Raw genomic sequence first — 15,687 nt, 5'->3', positions numbered from 1 at the left:
GGAAAATAGTACTTTAAACAGAACTGTACATTTTATTTAAAAAATAACAGCTAAGGTGTGATAAATACAAACTTCCATTCATAATAGAAGTTTGTTAAATGCTTTATAGAAAATATTGGGTCCTAATTCTATTATAACACACAGGCTGGATGTTCTAACAATTAACATGGTGCCTCCACTAAGGAAGCTTGTGATGCGAATGCAGGTGGAAGTGTGGGAGCCACACAGCCAGATGGACCCTCCTCCTGCTTTTCCCTCGCAACTGCAACGTCCAGAAATATTTAGGTATGGGGGAAAACCTGTAAAATTTCCTGAATATTCCATTAAACAATTCTTAAAATTAAGTTTCTTGAATGGAAAACATGAAACATTTCTGATGGAAACATCCAGTTTGATATTTATTATCTTCGGGAACTGAGGACCACAATCCTAAAAATGTAAAGTCTTCAGAGTTATCGTTTCCAGCACAAGGTAAATTTCAAGGCAATTTATCAAGGCCTAAATTTTCTTGAACCACCAAGTATGTGAAGATAAAACAAAAAGTTAAGGTTAGTTGATTGTTTTCCAAATAGCAGATCTACAAAATATTGGGGGAAAATAAGTATGTGAAAATGAGTGGATATTGGATGGTAACAGATGGCTAAAAAAAGGTACTGAGACTAGTTAGCATGAACTAGCAATGTATTGTCATTCATTAGTCAACAATTTCTTCACGTATGTAATTATTTCAAGGTAGCATTTCTACAAACTATATTTATTGGTTCATTGATTTCTTCAAGTCAGATTGCAAAGACATTTTGATTCTAAAGTTATAGAGAATAGCATTTTGACACTTATCTCTAAGAATATCTGGTATTCTCAGCCAAGGCTCTTGAATACATGGTTTCTTGATAAAACATCACTAAAACAGAATTGATGTGGCAAAAAAATATACTACCTATAGTATAGATATTGATAGTAAAGATTCACAACCAACTTAACCAATTCATATTATTGAGCTCACATAGAATCTAGATCTTTTTCCTCTTAAAAAATTTAACCAATATAAGAGCAGTTATTCAGAAAATCACATGCTACAATTTGCATTGATACTCATTTATAAATATATATTGACTACTGGGCCTGAATTTGATACCTCTAGTTCACACTTTGGTACCTAAATTTTCCATATTGGACACGTCATCCTATGAATATGACAATCAAAGAAAGAACTGAAAAGTAAAGAAAAGGAGTTTTAATTTGGATGCAAGTATTTTGTATTCATATTAATAAAAGAGACCATGCTTTCAAAGGAATGGAAAAATAAAATCATTTGTGATAATACAAAGTACTGCAGTCATTAGTCACCCAAGCATATAACCATCTCCATTACAGAACTAACCAGCCAGTTCTAATAAACTACGAACCATTGGATTAAAAAGGCTCACAACCAATGCTTTAAGAAGGAAACACTGGTGAAAAGAGTTTTAAAATGTATATCCTTGTAAAATGATAGGTTTTATAAACATTAAAATCTTGTTTCAGAAGTTCCCCGCTTTAAGTTATTACTCAAAAACTCATCATGTTCAAAACTCAAATTATTATGAGACCTGGAAATCATAAGAAGCTTCTCCTTATTGGTGAAGTCTTTTTTGACTGCAACTTGTGGCACAAGCAACCTGTCCATCGGATCCTCTTTGTTCTCTAGTTTCATGTAGCCTTTGCTATTGTTTCGATCCAACCGAGGCCAGCTTGGATGCTTCCGTTGTTCTGCCTGAACAGTGAGGGTAGAGGGACCCCGGTCTAAATCTAAGGATTTTGAGTGTGATGAGAGCAAATGCAATGATGTGTTGGACCCAAACTGTCTTCTAGCAGCTCCAGGAGACAACAGTTGTCCAGCTCCAGGTCCAAGGGCCATAGAAGACTTGTACTGACTAGACAAGGACTCCCCGATGGAATTATTCCTCGGGAGCACCATGCTGCCTGGCTGGCAGGATTCCCTGGTGGTGGGCAAAGGGACCACAAGGGAATCCATTGACAAATTCCTTGACCTGCTTCTGAGGTTATCAGCATCCTCGGTGATGTTATCTATACTGGGTTCATCAATAACACAGTTATTAAGTTTGATCACAGGCAGTGTAAAAGCACTGATGGATGATGACACAATTGACTTGGTTTCACATTTCTTAGGGCCACTGATTTTATCATCGGTTGTCTTGGAAGGAGGTGGATAGAGGCCAAAGACAGAGGCAGAGCTGTCAGAGAGCAAAGGGGGCATAAGATGCCCCAAACTCTTACTTTCATTCAGCATAAGTTCATCCTCCTCCACAGAGCTGTCCATCCGAAAACTGCTCCGAAAACCCGAGAAAGAGGCGATGGTGTTTGCCGCCAGCCTTGAAGCACAGGAGCCCCCATTCTGTTTCACTTCTGTTTCCCCCACCAAGCCAGTGTACACGCCATTCATTTGCTTCTGTTCTTTGACTCTCAGCATGTGGATGTCAATGACCGTGGAATAGATATCCCTCATGTGTATGATTTTGGTTTCTTTGTCACGGTTTTCGTGAAGAATGGCATTGGCACAAATGAAAATGAAAATGCCGATCCCCATTGTGAAGGGGCCAAGCATTTTCATCTTATCAGAATGCAAATGCTGCTCAAAGAAGCGGACCACCACTCCACCCTGGCTCCCGATGACCTGAGTTTCATTCGTCGACAATGTTGTTTCAGCATCAATAAAATGCTCTTTTTGGGGCCAATATCCAAGGACGGCCATTGCAATTCCTACAATGGAAATGAGCACTCCTAAAATGAGGAAGAAACCAGATGGGGAATAAAGCCGGATTTTGCCACGAACAACCACAACATCAGCCCGGGGCCGACGCCTGACTGGTTTCTTCTCTTGGGCAGCAGGAGATGGGCTGAGGTTGACATGCTGCTGTGATCTGGCAGAGTCTTGCCTTTTCAAGGCAGCCAGGCCAGTTATCACTCCTCCAGTTGCTATCATAGCTTGACCTTTTATTCTGAAAAGAAAGGAAAGAGAAGATGATCTAAAAATGTTCCTGTGGTATGCTCATCAATTGAATTCCAAATTTGCTTACACATAATTTTTGTTGCTGTTGTTGTTTCAAATGATGAAATGGGGTGGAAGAATATCTTTGTAATTGATGTAGTTTTGGTAAAAGTTTTATTTATTGACTAGTAAGAATCTGAAGACTTCCTTTTTTTAGCTGAGTGTTTTTATTATTGATGAAATGTGAGTTTAAGGTATATTTTACTTAGATAATTTTATCACTAATTATATAAAACAGTCTCTTGGTCATAAGACTTTCTTTCCACACATACACACACACAATTTGTTTTTTTTGTTTTTAATTAAATCATAGCTGTGTACATTAATGCATTTATGGGGTACAATGTGCTGGTTTTATATACAATTTGAAATACTTTCATCTAAATTAGTTAACATCACCTCACTTTCTTAATTATTGTGTTAAGACATTTATACTCTACTCATAGTAGATTTGACATGTACCCTTGTAAAATGCATCATAGGTGTGGTCCCACCAATTACCCTCCCTCCACTTTTAAGCAATGGAAAAATCCAGAATATTTAGTAGGTCAAAAACAAACAGACCCCAGAGTAACAAAGAGAATACATTCCAGCAGTTCTACTCTTGTTAAAGTCACCAATAAATTCTTAACTGCCACATTTAATTTCCCGCTCTCAGTGTGATTCTTCCTTACTTCTCTCTTTTGAGGGACGTTATTGGCCCCTCCCTGTCGACACTCTCTTTTCCCCAGTTTTCTATGATGCTAAGTCCTCCTGGTTCTGCCCTGACCTTGCTGACTACTTCTTTAGTCTCACCCCAAAGCAGACCACACCTCCCTAGAGTCCTTAGCCATCTTCTCTTCTGTACTCCCCCTGGGCATTCATAGCCATTCCTGTGTCTCCCACAATTTCCTTTATGCTAGTGAATCCCAAGTCTTTACTTCATGTAGTATCCTGAGTTTCAATTTCATATTTTTAACTGCCCACTGGGGAACATACATTCATGCCCTGACAGCACCATGGCACTTCCCTTTCACTACAGACCTGCTGAACCACTTCCCTCCCCTGACTTAGTTACCATTAACTCTTCCCTTTCTCTTATCTTCCGATCAGGTTCTAAATCTTAGAAATTTTTACCATAAGACCTCTTTCTACTTTATCCCTGTGTTCCAACCCTACTCTCCCCAGCCCCATGTAGCTCTTATTAACTCTTACTAGACCATTATATAACCTCTCCACTGGTCTTCCCAACTCCAATTTCTCTTTCTTTACAATCAAACTTACCTGTAGAGAGCAGATTAAATGTCCTAAAACACAGCTCTGAAGTCGTTTAAATAGACGAATATTAGAAAAACGGTTCCCACTACCTACCAAAGTTAAATCTGGGATTCCAGACCATGAAGCATAACTTTATAACTTTTTCCTCTAACCTTTTCCTTTAATTTTCATAAAACTAAAAACTTAACAAATGTTCCCTATTTCTCATTAATATTCCAAGCTGCACTTCAAGTTTCTGAGACTTTAAGAATGTGTCAGCTGTCCAGAAATCTTGCCCTACCCCACCCCAGTCTTCACATACTGACATCTGGCTGCTCATCAAAGCTCAGATTCCACTTCCTTTATAAAGCCATCCAGGACTGATGTACCACACCCAGGCCAGTGCTCATTTCTCAAAGCACTTTAGCCAGCTTTCCCTGGCACCTAATAGTACTACAACAGCATAGTTCTTCCATTTCATGTGGTTGGACATCAAATTTAATTCATAACATCATTACCAAAAACATTCACACTATAGTACCTTCCATACAGCACAAATACATAATAAGTATTTGCTAAAATGCTAAATAGGGGAGTGACTCTGTTCTCCAGATTTGCTGGACAGCCATGACATTATCATACTAACTTTTCTAGCTAAAAATAACAGCAAACAAAACCGATACCCAAACAAAAAAGCAACATTTTGTGAGTTGGTAAAATATCCTTTTTGATTTGTAATAAATAGTTCTCAAGCTGCCAAATCTGGCTGGTAGGAAAACAGGAGATATTTTAAGAACAGGGCATCACATCTTGTCTTGCAGCATTAAGCCCTCCTTTTGCATTTCTATTTATGATTTCTGAATTGTGTTTAAATACCAGGGTTGTGGATGGTATCTACAAATATAGCAAGCTGGTGAGTAAACCAGCCTTCAGTAAAATTATAACCAAGATTAAAATAGTTTAAAGTTGGAAGAACAAACTAAATCGTAACCTGTAGCTCTAGTCTTTGAAATTTATCAAAGTGTACACACTTCAGCTCAGAACTTCTCCCAAGCCCTGGGTAAAGCAAAGCTTAGTGTCAACTTACATTTTCTTGAACCAAAAACAGTTCCAAATCTTTGAGTCAAATGCTGAGATTAGATAGCAACCATCTAACCCAGTTATTTCCATATGGCAGGCTAAGGATTTAGTCTGAAATCCTGCTGAATAGAATAGAAATAAGGGCAAGTGCATTTCATTTGGTTTAAAAGCAACCAAAGTGCATTCCATTCCATACAGGCTTCTTCCTCCCCCACTTTTTAAAACCTCTTCTACTGGCACTGCCACTTTCTATCCTGAGGCTAATAGAAGAAGGGGCTAGAAGGGAAAAATACATATTTTAAGAAGGATATATGAATGGAAGGGTGAAAAAGAGAGATGAATGGCTGGGTTTCTATGTGAGTGTGCGTAGGAAGCAGGTTAGACTAGACAGGAAGAAAACAACAAGGGTAGCTTAAGAGTGAGAACATTATTATAGAAAATGAAAGGAGATAAAAACTTCCAGAGTAGTTCAGAAATAAGGAATAGCATGGTGACCAGTGTGGGGAAGGAGGAATCACACAGATTCTTCAGCTGATCCACCTTGGTCAGTCCCATACAGGACATCAAAACTCTCAAGGATAAGCAAGACCAGGGCTGGTGTCAAAGTCCTCCTGTATTTCAGTTCAAGGCAATTTGACACTATGTGAGCCTCTGCTGCTATGGCTCAGGGACCCAAACTCAACCCTGGGTGGGGGAAGCAAAAGTGAGCAACTCAGTCCCTGCTTCCAAGAGCTTAAAAGCTAAAGAAGGAGCTAATACATCTACATAAAACAGAATGAGGGGACTCCTAGCATGGAAGTTTCCATTAAGGAAGGACCTTTCCAACAGGCTTCCTGCAGGAGAGAGAACATTAATCACAGTCAAAAACCAAATTAGCAGCAATGCAGGGAGAGAAGCAGGCTGGGAACAGAAGCCCGGCCCGCCTTTACACGCAGCTCAGCGCTGCGGGAGGTGAGTCAGGTAAGAGAGGAGGGCCAGGCCTCGGCAGGTGGCAAATGACATTTCTAAATGCTTGAACTTTATACTTTGCACCATGGAGTTGGAGTTAGACACAAATATTGTTGTCATTTTTTTAGGAAAATTAACCTCAACTAATAGATGAAAGCAGTAAAGAGGGGCTGATACTGGGAAGCAGCGTGACGATGCTAATGGCAGTATCATAACGGGAAACCTAGAGAAGCTGGAAAGCCTGCAGTGAGGGAATCCATTGGCTTCTACATCTTCCAACTGCAAAGCCAAGTGGTCCAAAGTGAAGTGTTCAGTCTATGTCAAAACAGCCCAAATCTGCTCTTTTATTGATGCTGCCAAAAAGATCTCTTTCATTCTACACTTTGATCACTGTTATTTTGGGTTTTTTGTTTGTGTTATTTTGTAGTGTAGGGATGTAGGGACCTTGTGAACCAGTGCCCATATTGTAACATATTGCACCAGTCACCTAAGTTTAAACAATAATAGTGATAATAGCTTTACAAGGAGAACTACAAAACATTGATGAAAGAAACTGTAGATATACAAACAAACAGAAAAAAATCCCATGCTCTTGGACTGAGAGAATCGACATTGTTAAAATGTACATGCTCCCCAAAGTGATTGATGGAGTAATTCAATCCCACTTAAAATACCAGCACCATACTTTGAGAAACTTGAAAAAATAGTTCTTCATTTCATATGGAACCAGAACAAAAACCCAAATAGCCAATGCAATTCTACAAAATAAAAACAAATCTGAAGGCATCACATTACCAGACTTCAGATTATATTACAAGTCTACAGTGATCAAAACAGCATGGACTTGGCATAGAAATAGAGACACAGATCTATGGAACAGAATTGAGAACCTAGAGATAAAAATAGCCTCATGTCATCATCTGATCTTCTATAAACCAAACAAAAGCATACACTGGGGAAAAGAATCTCTATTTAATAAATGGCATTGGGAAAACTAATTAGCCACATGTAAAAATCTAAAACTGGCCTGCAGCTCTCACCAGTTCAAAAATTAACTCGTAATAGATAAAATATTTAAATCTAAGACATAAAGTGATAAAAACTCTAGAAGAAAGTGTGGGAAAAATTCTTTATGATATTGGCCTTAGCAAAAATTTAGGAAGAAGACACCAATGGCAAAACTATAAAAATAAATAAGTGGGATCTGATCGGGTTAAAAAGCTTCTACACAGCTAAGGACACAATCAACAAAGCAAATAGAAACTCTTTAGAGTGGGGGAAGATATTTTCATGTTATGAACCTGACAAAGGGCTAATAACCAGAATATACAAAGAACTCAAACAAATCAACAAGAAAAGAATGAACAACCCCATTAATCACTGGGCAAGAGGCATGAACTGAATCTTTTCCCAAGAGGTCAGACAAAGGGCCAACAAACACATGAAAAATGCTCATCATCCCTAATTATCAGAGAAATTCAAATCAAAACCACCCTGAGATATCACCTCACCCCAGTGACAATGGTTCACATCACAAAATCCCAAAGCTGCAGATGCTGGTGGGAGTGCAAAGACAGGAAAAGCTTATGCACGGTTGGTAGAATTGTACACTAATACAGCCTTTTTGGAAAGAAGTATGGAGAAATACAAAGAGCTAAAATTAGACCTTCCATTTGATACCACAATTCCATTAATAAGTATCTACCCAGAAGACAAAAATCATTTTACCGTAAGATCATTTGCACTCAAATGTTCATAGCAGCTCATTTCACAATTGCAAAGATGTAAAAACAACCCAAGTAGCTATCAACTCATGAATGGATTAATAAACTGCGGTATATGTATACCATGGAATACCATTAAGCCATAAAAAGAGATAGAGACTATGTATCTATGTATTTACCTGGAAGGATCTGGAGAACATTCTCCTATATAAAGTATCTCAAGAATAAAAAAGCAAGAATCTCATGTACTCAATACTATGTTGAAACTAGTAGATCGATAACTATAGGCCCACATGAGAGAAAAACACAAATTCAAGAAGGGGAGAAGTGGGAGGGGGTTCATGAGTTCTCACCTGACATACAATGTAGGGGTATATGGCACACTTCCTGGGCAAAGGACTCAACTGGGACTAGGGCTTTACCTTACAAACACAAACAATGTCACCTAATTGTATGTACTCTGATATTAATCATAAATATAAAAAAAAATAAAGAAAAAAGAATTATACAATGGGCAGCACCTGTGCCTCAAGGAGTAGGGCTGGCCCTATATACGGAAGGTGACAGGTTCAAACCTGGCCCCAGCCCCGCCCCTCTCCCCCCAAATAAAAGAATTATACAAGGTATCCATGTCTCCCTGCTTAGCAGAGTGCCTGGCATGTAATAAATGCCCAGGAAGAATCTGCTGACTGTGAACTGACTTGATTCCTATGATTGAAATGTGCTCTGGACACAAGGGTAATAAAAGTTGGTCTCTCATTTCAAGGAGTATAAAATCTGGTGGGAAGACACTCAAAGTGAACATTTGCAATGGGATAATTGCTAGGGTAGAGCTATGGGGGCCTTGGAAAAGCTTTTCTACACTGTCTGGAGGAATCAGGAGAGGCTTCCAAGACACAAGGGCAGAAAATAGAGGCTCGGCATGTGGGAAGGAGTATGCCAAGCAGACGCATCCTAGTTCATCCTTGCTCCTGTTTCGCAAGGGTCCTCGCCCCGTGGTTTTTGCCATCGCCCCAGATGATGCATTCCTATCATTTTAAATATATTTGATATTGCCTTATTTATATGTTTGAATTTTTATCCTTATCTGGAGGTTTAAAAATTCACCAGAATGTGGGACTATCTGCCCAAAGGAAGTAAAAATTAATCTATGCCTCTAGGACCAAACAAAAACATTATATAAAAACCCCATGTGGTATCCACAAATGTGACAGATGGAAATATTTTCTGTTCAAGCTAGAACAGTTTTAGGATTTTCTTCCCAGTTGAGACATTTTAAACTTTTAGAATAGGGTTTTTAATCTATACTTTTACCAGAATTTGAAAGCAAAAATTCTTCTGCGTGGCTAATACTCCAATCATACAAAGTTTTAAAAATAAGAATGGAAGTCATCTTTGAATTAAAACCATAATGGTTTTGCATACAGACATTGAAATGAAGAGAGACTTTGGACAAGATATTTTAAACTTTCCTTATCTCAGTTCCACCATGTGTAAAATGGAAAAAGCCTTCTTTAAAAGATAGTTTATGGTGCACTGGAGGCAGAAGACATGGAGGGCTTGAATACACAGCACTTAATACCTACACTAGAACAATTAATTAACCTCTTGCAATCTCAGTTTCTTCATCTGTAAAATGGGTATAGTAATGGTACCCATAGAAAAGTTGTGACCCAAAGGAGATAATGCATAACACAGAGTGTCTGGCAATTATGGTCTACATTAGTGACATCTGCTGTGTCAGACTCAAAGGTATTTTTAAGCATAAAATAACATTATATACAATAAAGATCACATGATCCTCTCAATAGATGCAGAAAAAGCATTTGATAAAATCCAGCATCCTTTTCTAATTAGAACACTGAAGAGTATAGGCATAGGTGGCACATTTCTAAAACTGATTGAAGCTATCTATGACAAACCCACAGCCAATATTTTACTGAATGGAGTAAAACTCAAAGCTTTTCCTCTTAGAACTGGAACCAGACAAGGTTGTCCTCTCTCACCTTTACTATTCAACATAGTGCTGGAAGTTCTAGCCAATACAATTAGGCAAGACAAGGAAATAAAGGGAATCCAAATGGGAGCAGAGGAGGTCAAACTCTCCCTCTTTGCTGACGACATGATCTTATACTTAGAGAACCCCAAAGACTCAACCACAAGACTCCTAGAAGTCATCAAAAAATACAGTAATGTTTCAGGATATAAAATCAATGTCCACAAGTCAGTAGCCTTTGTATACACCAATAACAGTCAAGATGAGAAGCTAATTAAGGACACAACTCCCTTCACCATAGTTTCAAAGAAAATGAAATACCTAGGAATATACCTAACGAAGGAGGTGAAGGACCTCTATAAAGAAAACTATGAAATCCTCAGAAAGGAAATAGCAGAGGATATTAACAAATGGAAGAACATACCATGCTCATGGATGGGAAGAATTAACATTGTTAAAATGTCTATACTTCCCAAAGCAATCTACCTATTCAATGCCATTCCTATCAAAGTACCTACATCGTACTTTCAAGATTTGGAAAAAATGATTCTGCGTTTTGTATGGAACCGGAAAAAAACCCGTATAGCTAAGGCAGTTCTTAGTAACAAAAATAAAGCTGGGGGTATCAGCATACCAGATTTTAGTCTGTACTACAAAGCCATAGTGGTCAAGACAGCATGGTACTGGCACAAAAACAGAGACATAGACACTTGGAATCGAATTGAACACCAAGAAATGAAACTAACATCTTACAACCACCTAATCTTTGATAAACCAAACAAGAACTTACCTTGGGGGAAAGACTCCCTATTCAATAAATGGTGTTGGGACAACTGGATGTCTACATGTAAAAGACTGAAACTGGACCCACACCTTTCCCCACTCACAAAAATTGATTCAAGATGGGTAAAGGACTTAAACTTAAGGCATGAAACAATAAAAATCCTCCAAGAAAGCATAGGAAAAACACTGGAAGATATTGGCCTGGGGGAAGACTTCATGAAGAAGACTGCCATGGCAATTGCAACAACAACAAAAATAAACAAATGGGACTTCATTAAACTGAAAAGCTTCTGTACAGCTAAGGACACAATAACCAAAGCAAAGAGACAACCTACACAATGGGAAAGGATATTTGCATATTTTCAATCAGACAAAAGCTTGATAACCAGGATCTATAGAGAACTCAAATTAATCCACATGAAAAAAGCCAACAATCCCTTATATCAATGGGCAAGAGACATGAATAGAACTTTCTCTAAAGATGACAGACGAATGGCTAACAAACACATGAAAAAATGTTCAACATCTCTATATATTAGAGAAATGCAAACCAAAACAACCCTGAGATATCATCTAACCCCAGTGAGAATGGCCCACATCATAAAATCTCAAAACTGCAGATGCTGGCGTGGATGTGGAGAGAAGGGAACACTTTTACACTGCTGGTGGGACTGCAAACTAGTACAACCTTTCTGGAAGGAAGTATGGAGAAACCTCAAAGCACTCAACCTAGACCTCCCATTCGATCCTGCAATCCCATTACTGGGCATCTACCCAGAAGGAAAAAAATCCTTTTATCATAAGGACACTTGTACTAGACTGTTTATTGCAGCTCAATTTACCGTTGCCAAAATGTGGAAACAGCCTAAATGCCCACCAACCCAGGAATGGATTAACAAGCTGTGGTATATGTATACCATGGAATACTATTCAGCCATTAAAAAAATGGAGACTTTACATCCTTCGTATTAACCTGGATGGACGTGGAAGACATTATTCTTAGTAAAGCATCACAAAAATGGAGAAGCATGAATCCTATGTACTCAATCTTGATATGAAGACAATTAATGACAATTAAGGTTATGGGGGGGAAGCAGAAAGAGGGATGGAGGGAGGAGGGTGGGGCCTTAGTGTGTGTCACACTTTATGGGGGCAAGACATGATTGCAAGAGGGACTTTACCTAACAATTGCAATCAGTGTAACTGGCTTATTGTACCCTCAATGAATCCCCAACAATAAAAAAAAAATTAAAAAAAAAATGAATATTTGTACTGTGTTGACTATAATTTCTCAATAAACAATAGCTATTATTAACTCTACATTGCTCTTCTCTTTCTTCCATTACTCAGCTAGGCAAATCAAAAAAATATATATATATATTTTTTTTGTAGAGACAGAGTCTCACTTTATGGCCCTCGGCAGAGTGCCGTGGCCTCACACAGCTCACAGCAACCTCCAACTCCTGGGCTTAAGCGATTCTCTTGCCTCAGCCTCCCGAGTAGCTGGGACTACAGGCGCCTGCCACAACGCCCGGCAATTTTTTGGTTGCAGTTTGGCCGGGGCCGGGTTTGAACCCGCCACCCTCGGTATATGGGGCCGGCACCCTACCAACTGAGCCACAGGCGCCGCCCAAATCAAAAATATATTTAACATATTAAGTTAAATTATTAATTATTACTCACTCTACAAGGGGAGGTAGTTACTATGGTAAGTTTATACTGGGACTTAGATCAAAAACTATCCGGGGCAGTGCCTGTGGCTCAGAGGAGTAGGGCGCTGGCCCCATATGCCAGAGGTGGTGGGTTCAAACCCAACCCCGGCCAGAAACTGCAAAAAAAAAAAAAAAAGTAAAAACTATCCGAATAATATCTATGTCTTTTAGTGGCAGAAGCATTAATAAGTTGGTAGTTACAACGAACAATAGAGTTTATGTAAGAGAGACAGCTGGGAGGTACAGAAATCATGTCTTTCACGTTAATTCCTTCTATGTATTCCAATATAGAGATTTATCTTGTGACAAACAGCATTTTAGTTATCTCAATGATGCCATTGGATCAAATGCATGAGTAATCTGACCAATTCTGCAAACACCATTCTGTTTCCACTGGGACACAGGGGCATAAAACAGACTGAAAATGACAAGGAATATGGAACTTGGGGATATGGGAACTAGAGAATGCCATAAGGGTTATATAACAGGGAAATTTGTAAAATGTTTATTTTTTGGCAAGAAATTTAAGCCATGATTTTATGTAGATTCTGAAAATCTTTGCTGGTCTTCCTCGGAGAGAATGCTTTCTTAATATTCAGTTCACGGTTGTTCTACATTCATGTTAATTCTAGAACTAAAAGGAAATACAGAATGTTTAGATAATTAGCAGAATGAGACTCAAGTCATTATATACATGTAAAATATCGCTCTATGGTCAAATACATCCTGACAATGCAGAAAATGCTAGAAACGGAGAATGCCCTTGGAAATCTGTATGTCTTCTGTTAATAATACCTTCAAAACTTGCCAGCCTGACAAACTTAAAATATGGGCCCATACTAATTATAAGCTGTGTGGCGATGACACAGAACAACTGCTCTCTGAGAACTAAGAGCCAGAAGCCTATAGAACACAGAAGTCTCCGGGAGGCCAAAAACAGATCCACAACGAGCTTAGAAAATGCCCTGCCGAGACCCTGCGGGAGGCATTTTCCGAGGGAACCGAAGAAATCAGAAGCCTATTTCTCCCAAAGTGGAAATATGCTTTCCGCCCTGCATCCCAACTATTTCAAATCTGGACAAGCTCCTGCAGTCCCTATCACACTCCTCATTCACTGCGTTTCCTGACAGGATGGACACTTGACATTGGTGTAAAGAAGCTACCGCTAAAAAAGTCACACATTTACCAAAGGGCAGGAAATTAGCTAAGAGCCTCCTGGATAAAGACCTGAAGCGTTTAAAGTCACAAATAGGGCTTTTCTTTTCTTCTTCTTCTTCTTTTTTTTTACTCTTAACAATTTTTTTTGTTAAATCAGAACTATGTGCATTAATGCTTTTATGGGGTACTATGTGCTGATTTTGTATACAATTTGGAATGCTTATGTCAAACTGGATACACAGCCTTCACCTATTCATTTATTCACAGAGAGCCCTGGAAAATACACATAGTAACTTAGAGGAAAGTGATCACCTTCCTGGAGATGCCTTTGGATAGTGAGACTCTACTAATTATTAATATCCTTGATAGTAATTTAAATGCTTATAAAATCCCAGACACAATGCTAGCATTTTATTAAACATGAAGGAGAAATGGAAATCAGTAGAAATTTCAATTCTAGCTGCTCTACTTACTATCAACTATCCTGCGTAAGCCTACCATTTTTGCAAGTAACACAGCTGCACCTGTTCTGTGAAGGCTGCTAAAGGCTTTACGTTCTTGTCTACTGAAAATAAGGAAAAACCCTCACTAGAGCAGAATCACCGTCTCAGCAAGGCACTATTAAGACATCTCTTAATCTACAGTAATGTGCTGTACAATAAATTTCTTATATGTTTTTCAGTTAATTTAGTAAATTATTTACTTAATAGTAAAGCACTTTAAAAATTCTATAAAAACATTGGAAAATAGTTCAAATTACATCATTTTTGCTGAAAAATTTTACATTTTTCCCCATAAGTAAAATCTAATCAGGATCTTCCTTAAAGCAAGGTAGAAAGAAGGGAGACTTCTTGAGGGACGACAAGGCCAAAGCCCCTTTATTCACGAAAAGAATAAATCTGTTAAGACTGGAAATAAGAATGTTCTTTAGCATTTAAGAGACATATTTTATGGGTCTTTTAAAGCACCCCCCACTGGTAAAACCCCAATGGTAAATGTATTAAAAAATAAATAAATAAGGAGGAGGATACCTGTGACTATTTCTGTTTTCTTCTTTTCCCCTTTCTTCTATTTATACAGGTTAGCAGCAGCAAGGTGAATTGAGGAAACACAGATGTTTAGATTTCCAGTTTTAAAAACTTTTTCTCAGTTAGTGTATTTTCCTCCTATCTAGTTCTAGCTATTTGGAAACTATTTGTGATAGACAGAATGTTTATGTCTTCCCAAAATTTTTATGTTGACATTCTAGCCCCCAAGCTGATGATGATATTTGGAGGTAAGGCCTTTGGGAGGTGATTAGAGCCCTCATGAATGGGATCAGTGCCCTTATGAAAGAAGCCCCAGAGATCACTCTTGACCCTTTTAGCATGTGAGGACACAGGGAGTAGATAATGTCTAAGGGCCAGGAAGCAGACCCACGCTAAGATACTGAATCTGAAAGCGCCTTGATCTTGGAATCCCCAGCTTCCAGAACTGCGACAAATAAATTCCTGTTGTACATAAGCTATCCAGTATAAGATTTTTTTTTTTTTTTTGCAGTTTTTGGCCAGGGCTGGGTTTGAACCCACCACCTCCAGCACATGGGGTCAACGCCCTATTCCTTTGAGCTACAGGCGCTGCCCCTAAGATAGAATATTTTTGTCAAAGCAGCCTGCACTAACTAGGACACTCCTTCTGCTCGTGGTAAAAAAAAGAAAAAGAGGGTGGCGCCTGTGGCTCAGTGAGTAGGGAGCTGGCCCCATATACCGAGGGTGGCAGGTTCAAACCCAGCCCCGGCCAAACTGCAACCAAAAAATAGCTGGGCATTGTGGTGGGAGCCTGTAGTCCCCGCTGCTCGAGAGGCTGAGGCAGGAGAATCACGGAAGCCGGAGGTTGCTGTGAGTCCTGTGACATCATGGCACTCTACCGAGGGCGGTAAAGTGAGACTCTGTCTCTACAAAAAAAAAAAAAAAAAAGAAAAAGAAAAAAACAAAATGCAAGGTAAAGAGGGAGTCTCTCTGA

The 15,687-nt window shown here is 38.8% G+C and overlaps 1 protein-coding gene across 6 annotated transcripts in view; it reads right to left on the bottom strand.

Moving 5' to 3' along the window:
• Positions 1 to 370: 370 nt before the first annotated feature.
• Positions 371 to 15,687, bottom strand: part of TMEM200A (transmembrane protein 200A) — a 95,590-nt gene continuing 80,273 nt past the window's right edge. For 5 of the 6 annotated variants that reach the window (XM_053592742.1, XM_053592739.1, XM_053592740.1 and 2 more), the window contains one exon: positions 371 to 2,999. In XM_053592742.1, coding sequence (XP_053448717.1) covers positions 1,508 to 2,983 — 1,476 coding nt within the window. In that variant the 5' untranslated portion in view covers positions 2,984 to 2,999 and the 3' untranslated portion in view covers positions 371 to 1,507. Of the gene's footprint in view, positions 3,000 to 4,399; positions 4,443 to 15,687 lie in introns of those variants that run through there. The other variant, XM_053592744.1, reaches the window with a different exon arrangement.

Source organism: Nycticebus coucang, chromosome 5 (genome assembly GCF_027406575.1).
Source record: "Nycticebus coucang isolate mNycCou1 chromosome 5, mNycCou1.pri, whole genome shotgun sequence".
NCBI classification, from domain to species: Eukaryota; Metazoa; Chordata; class Mammalia; order Primates; family Lorisidae; genus Nycticebus; species Nycticebus coucang.
Note: the sequence above shows the minus strand (reverse complement) of the source record. Positions and strands in the feature narration are given on the sequence as shown.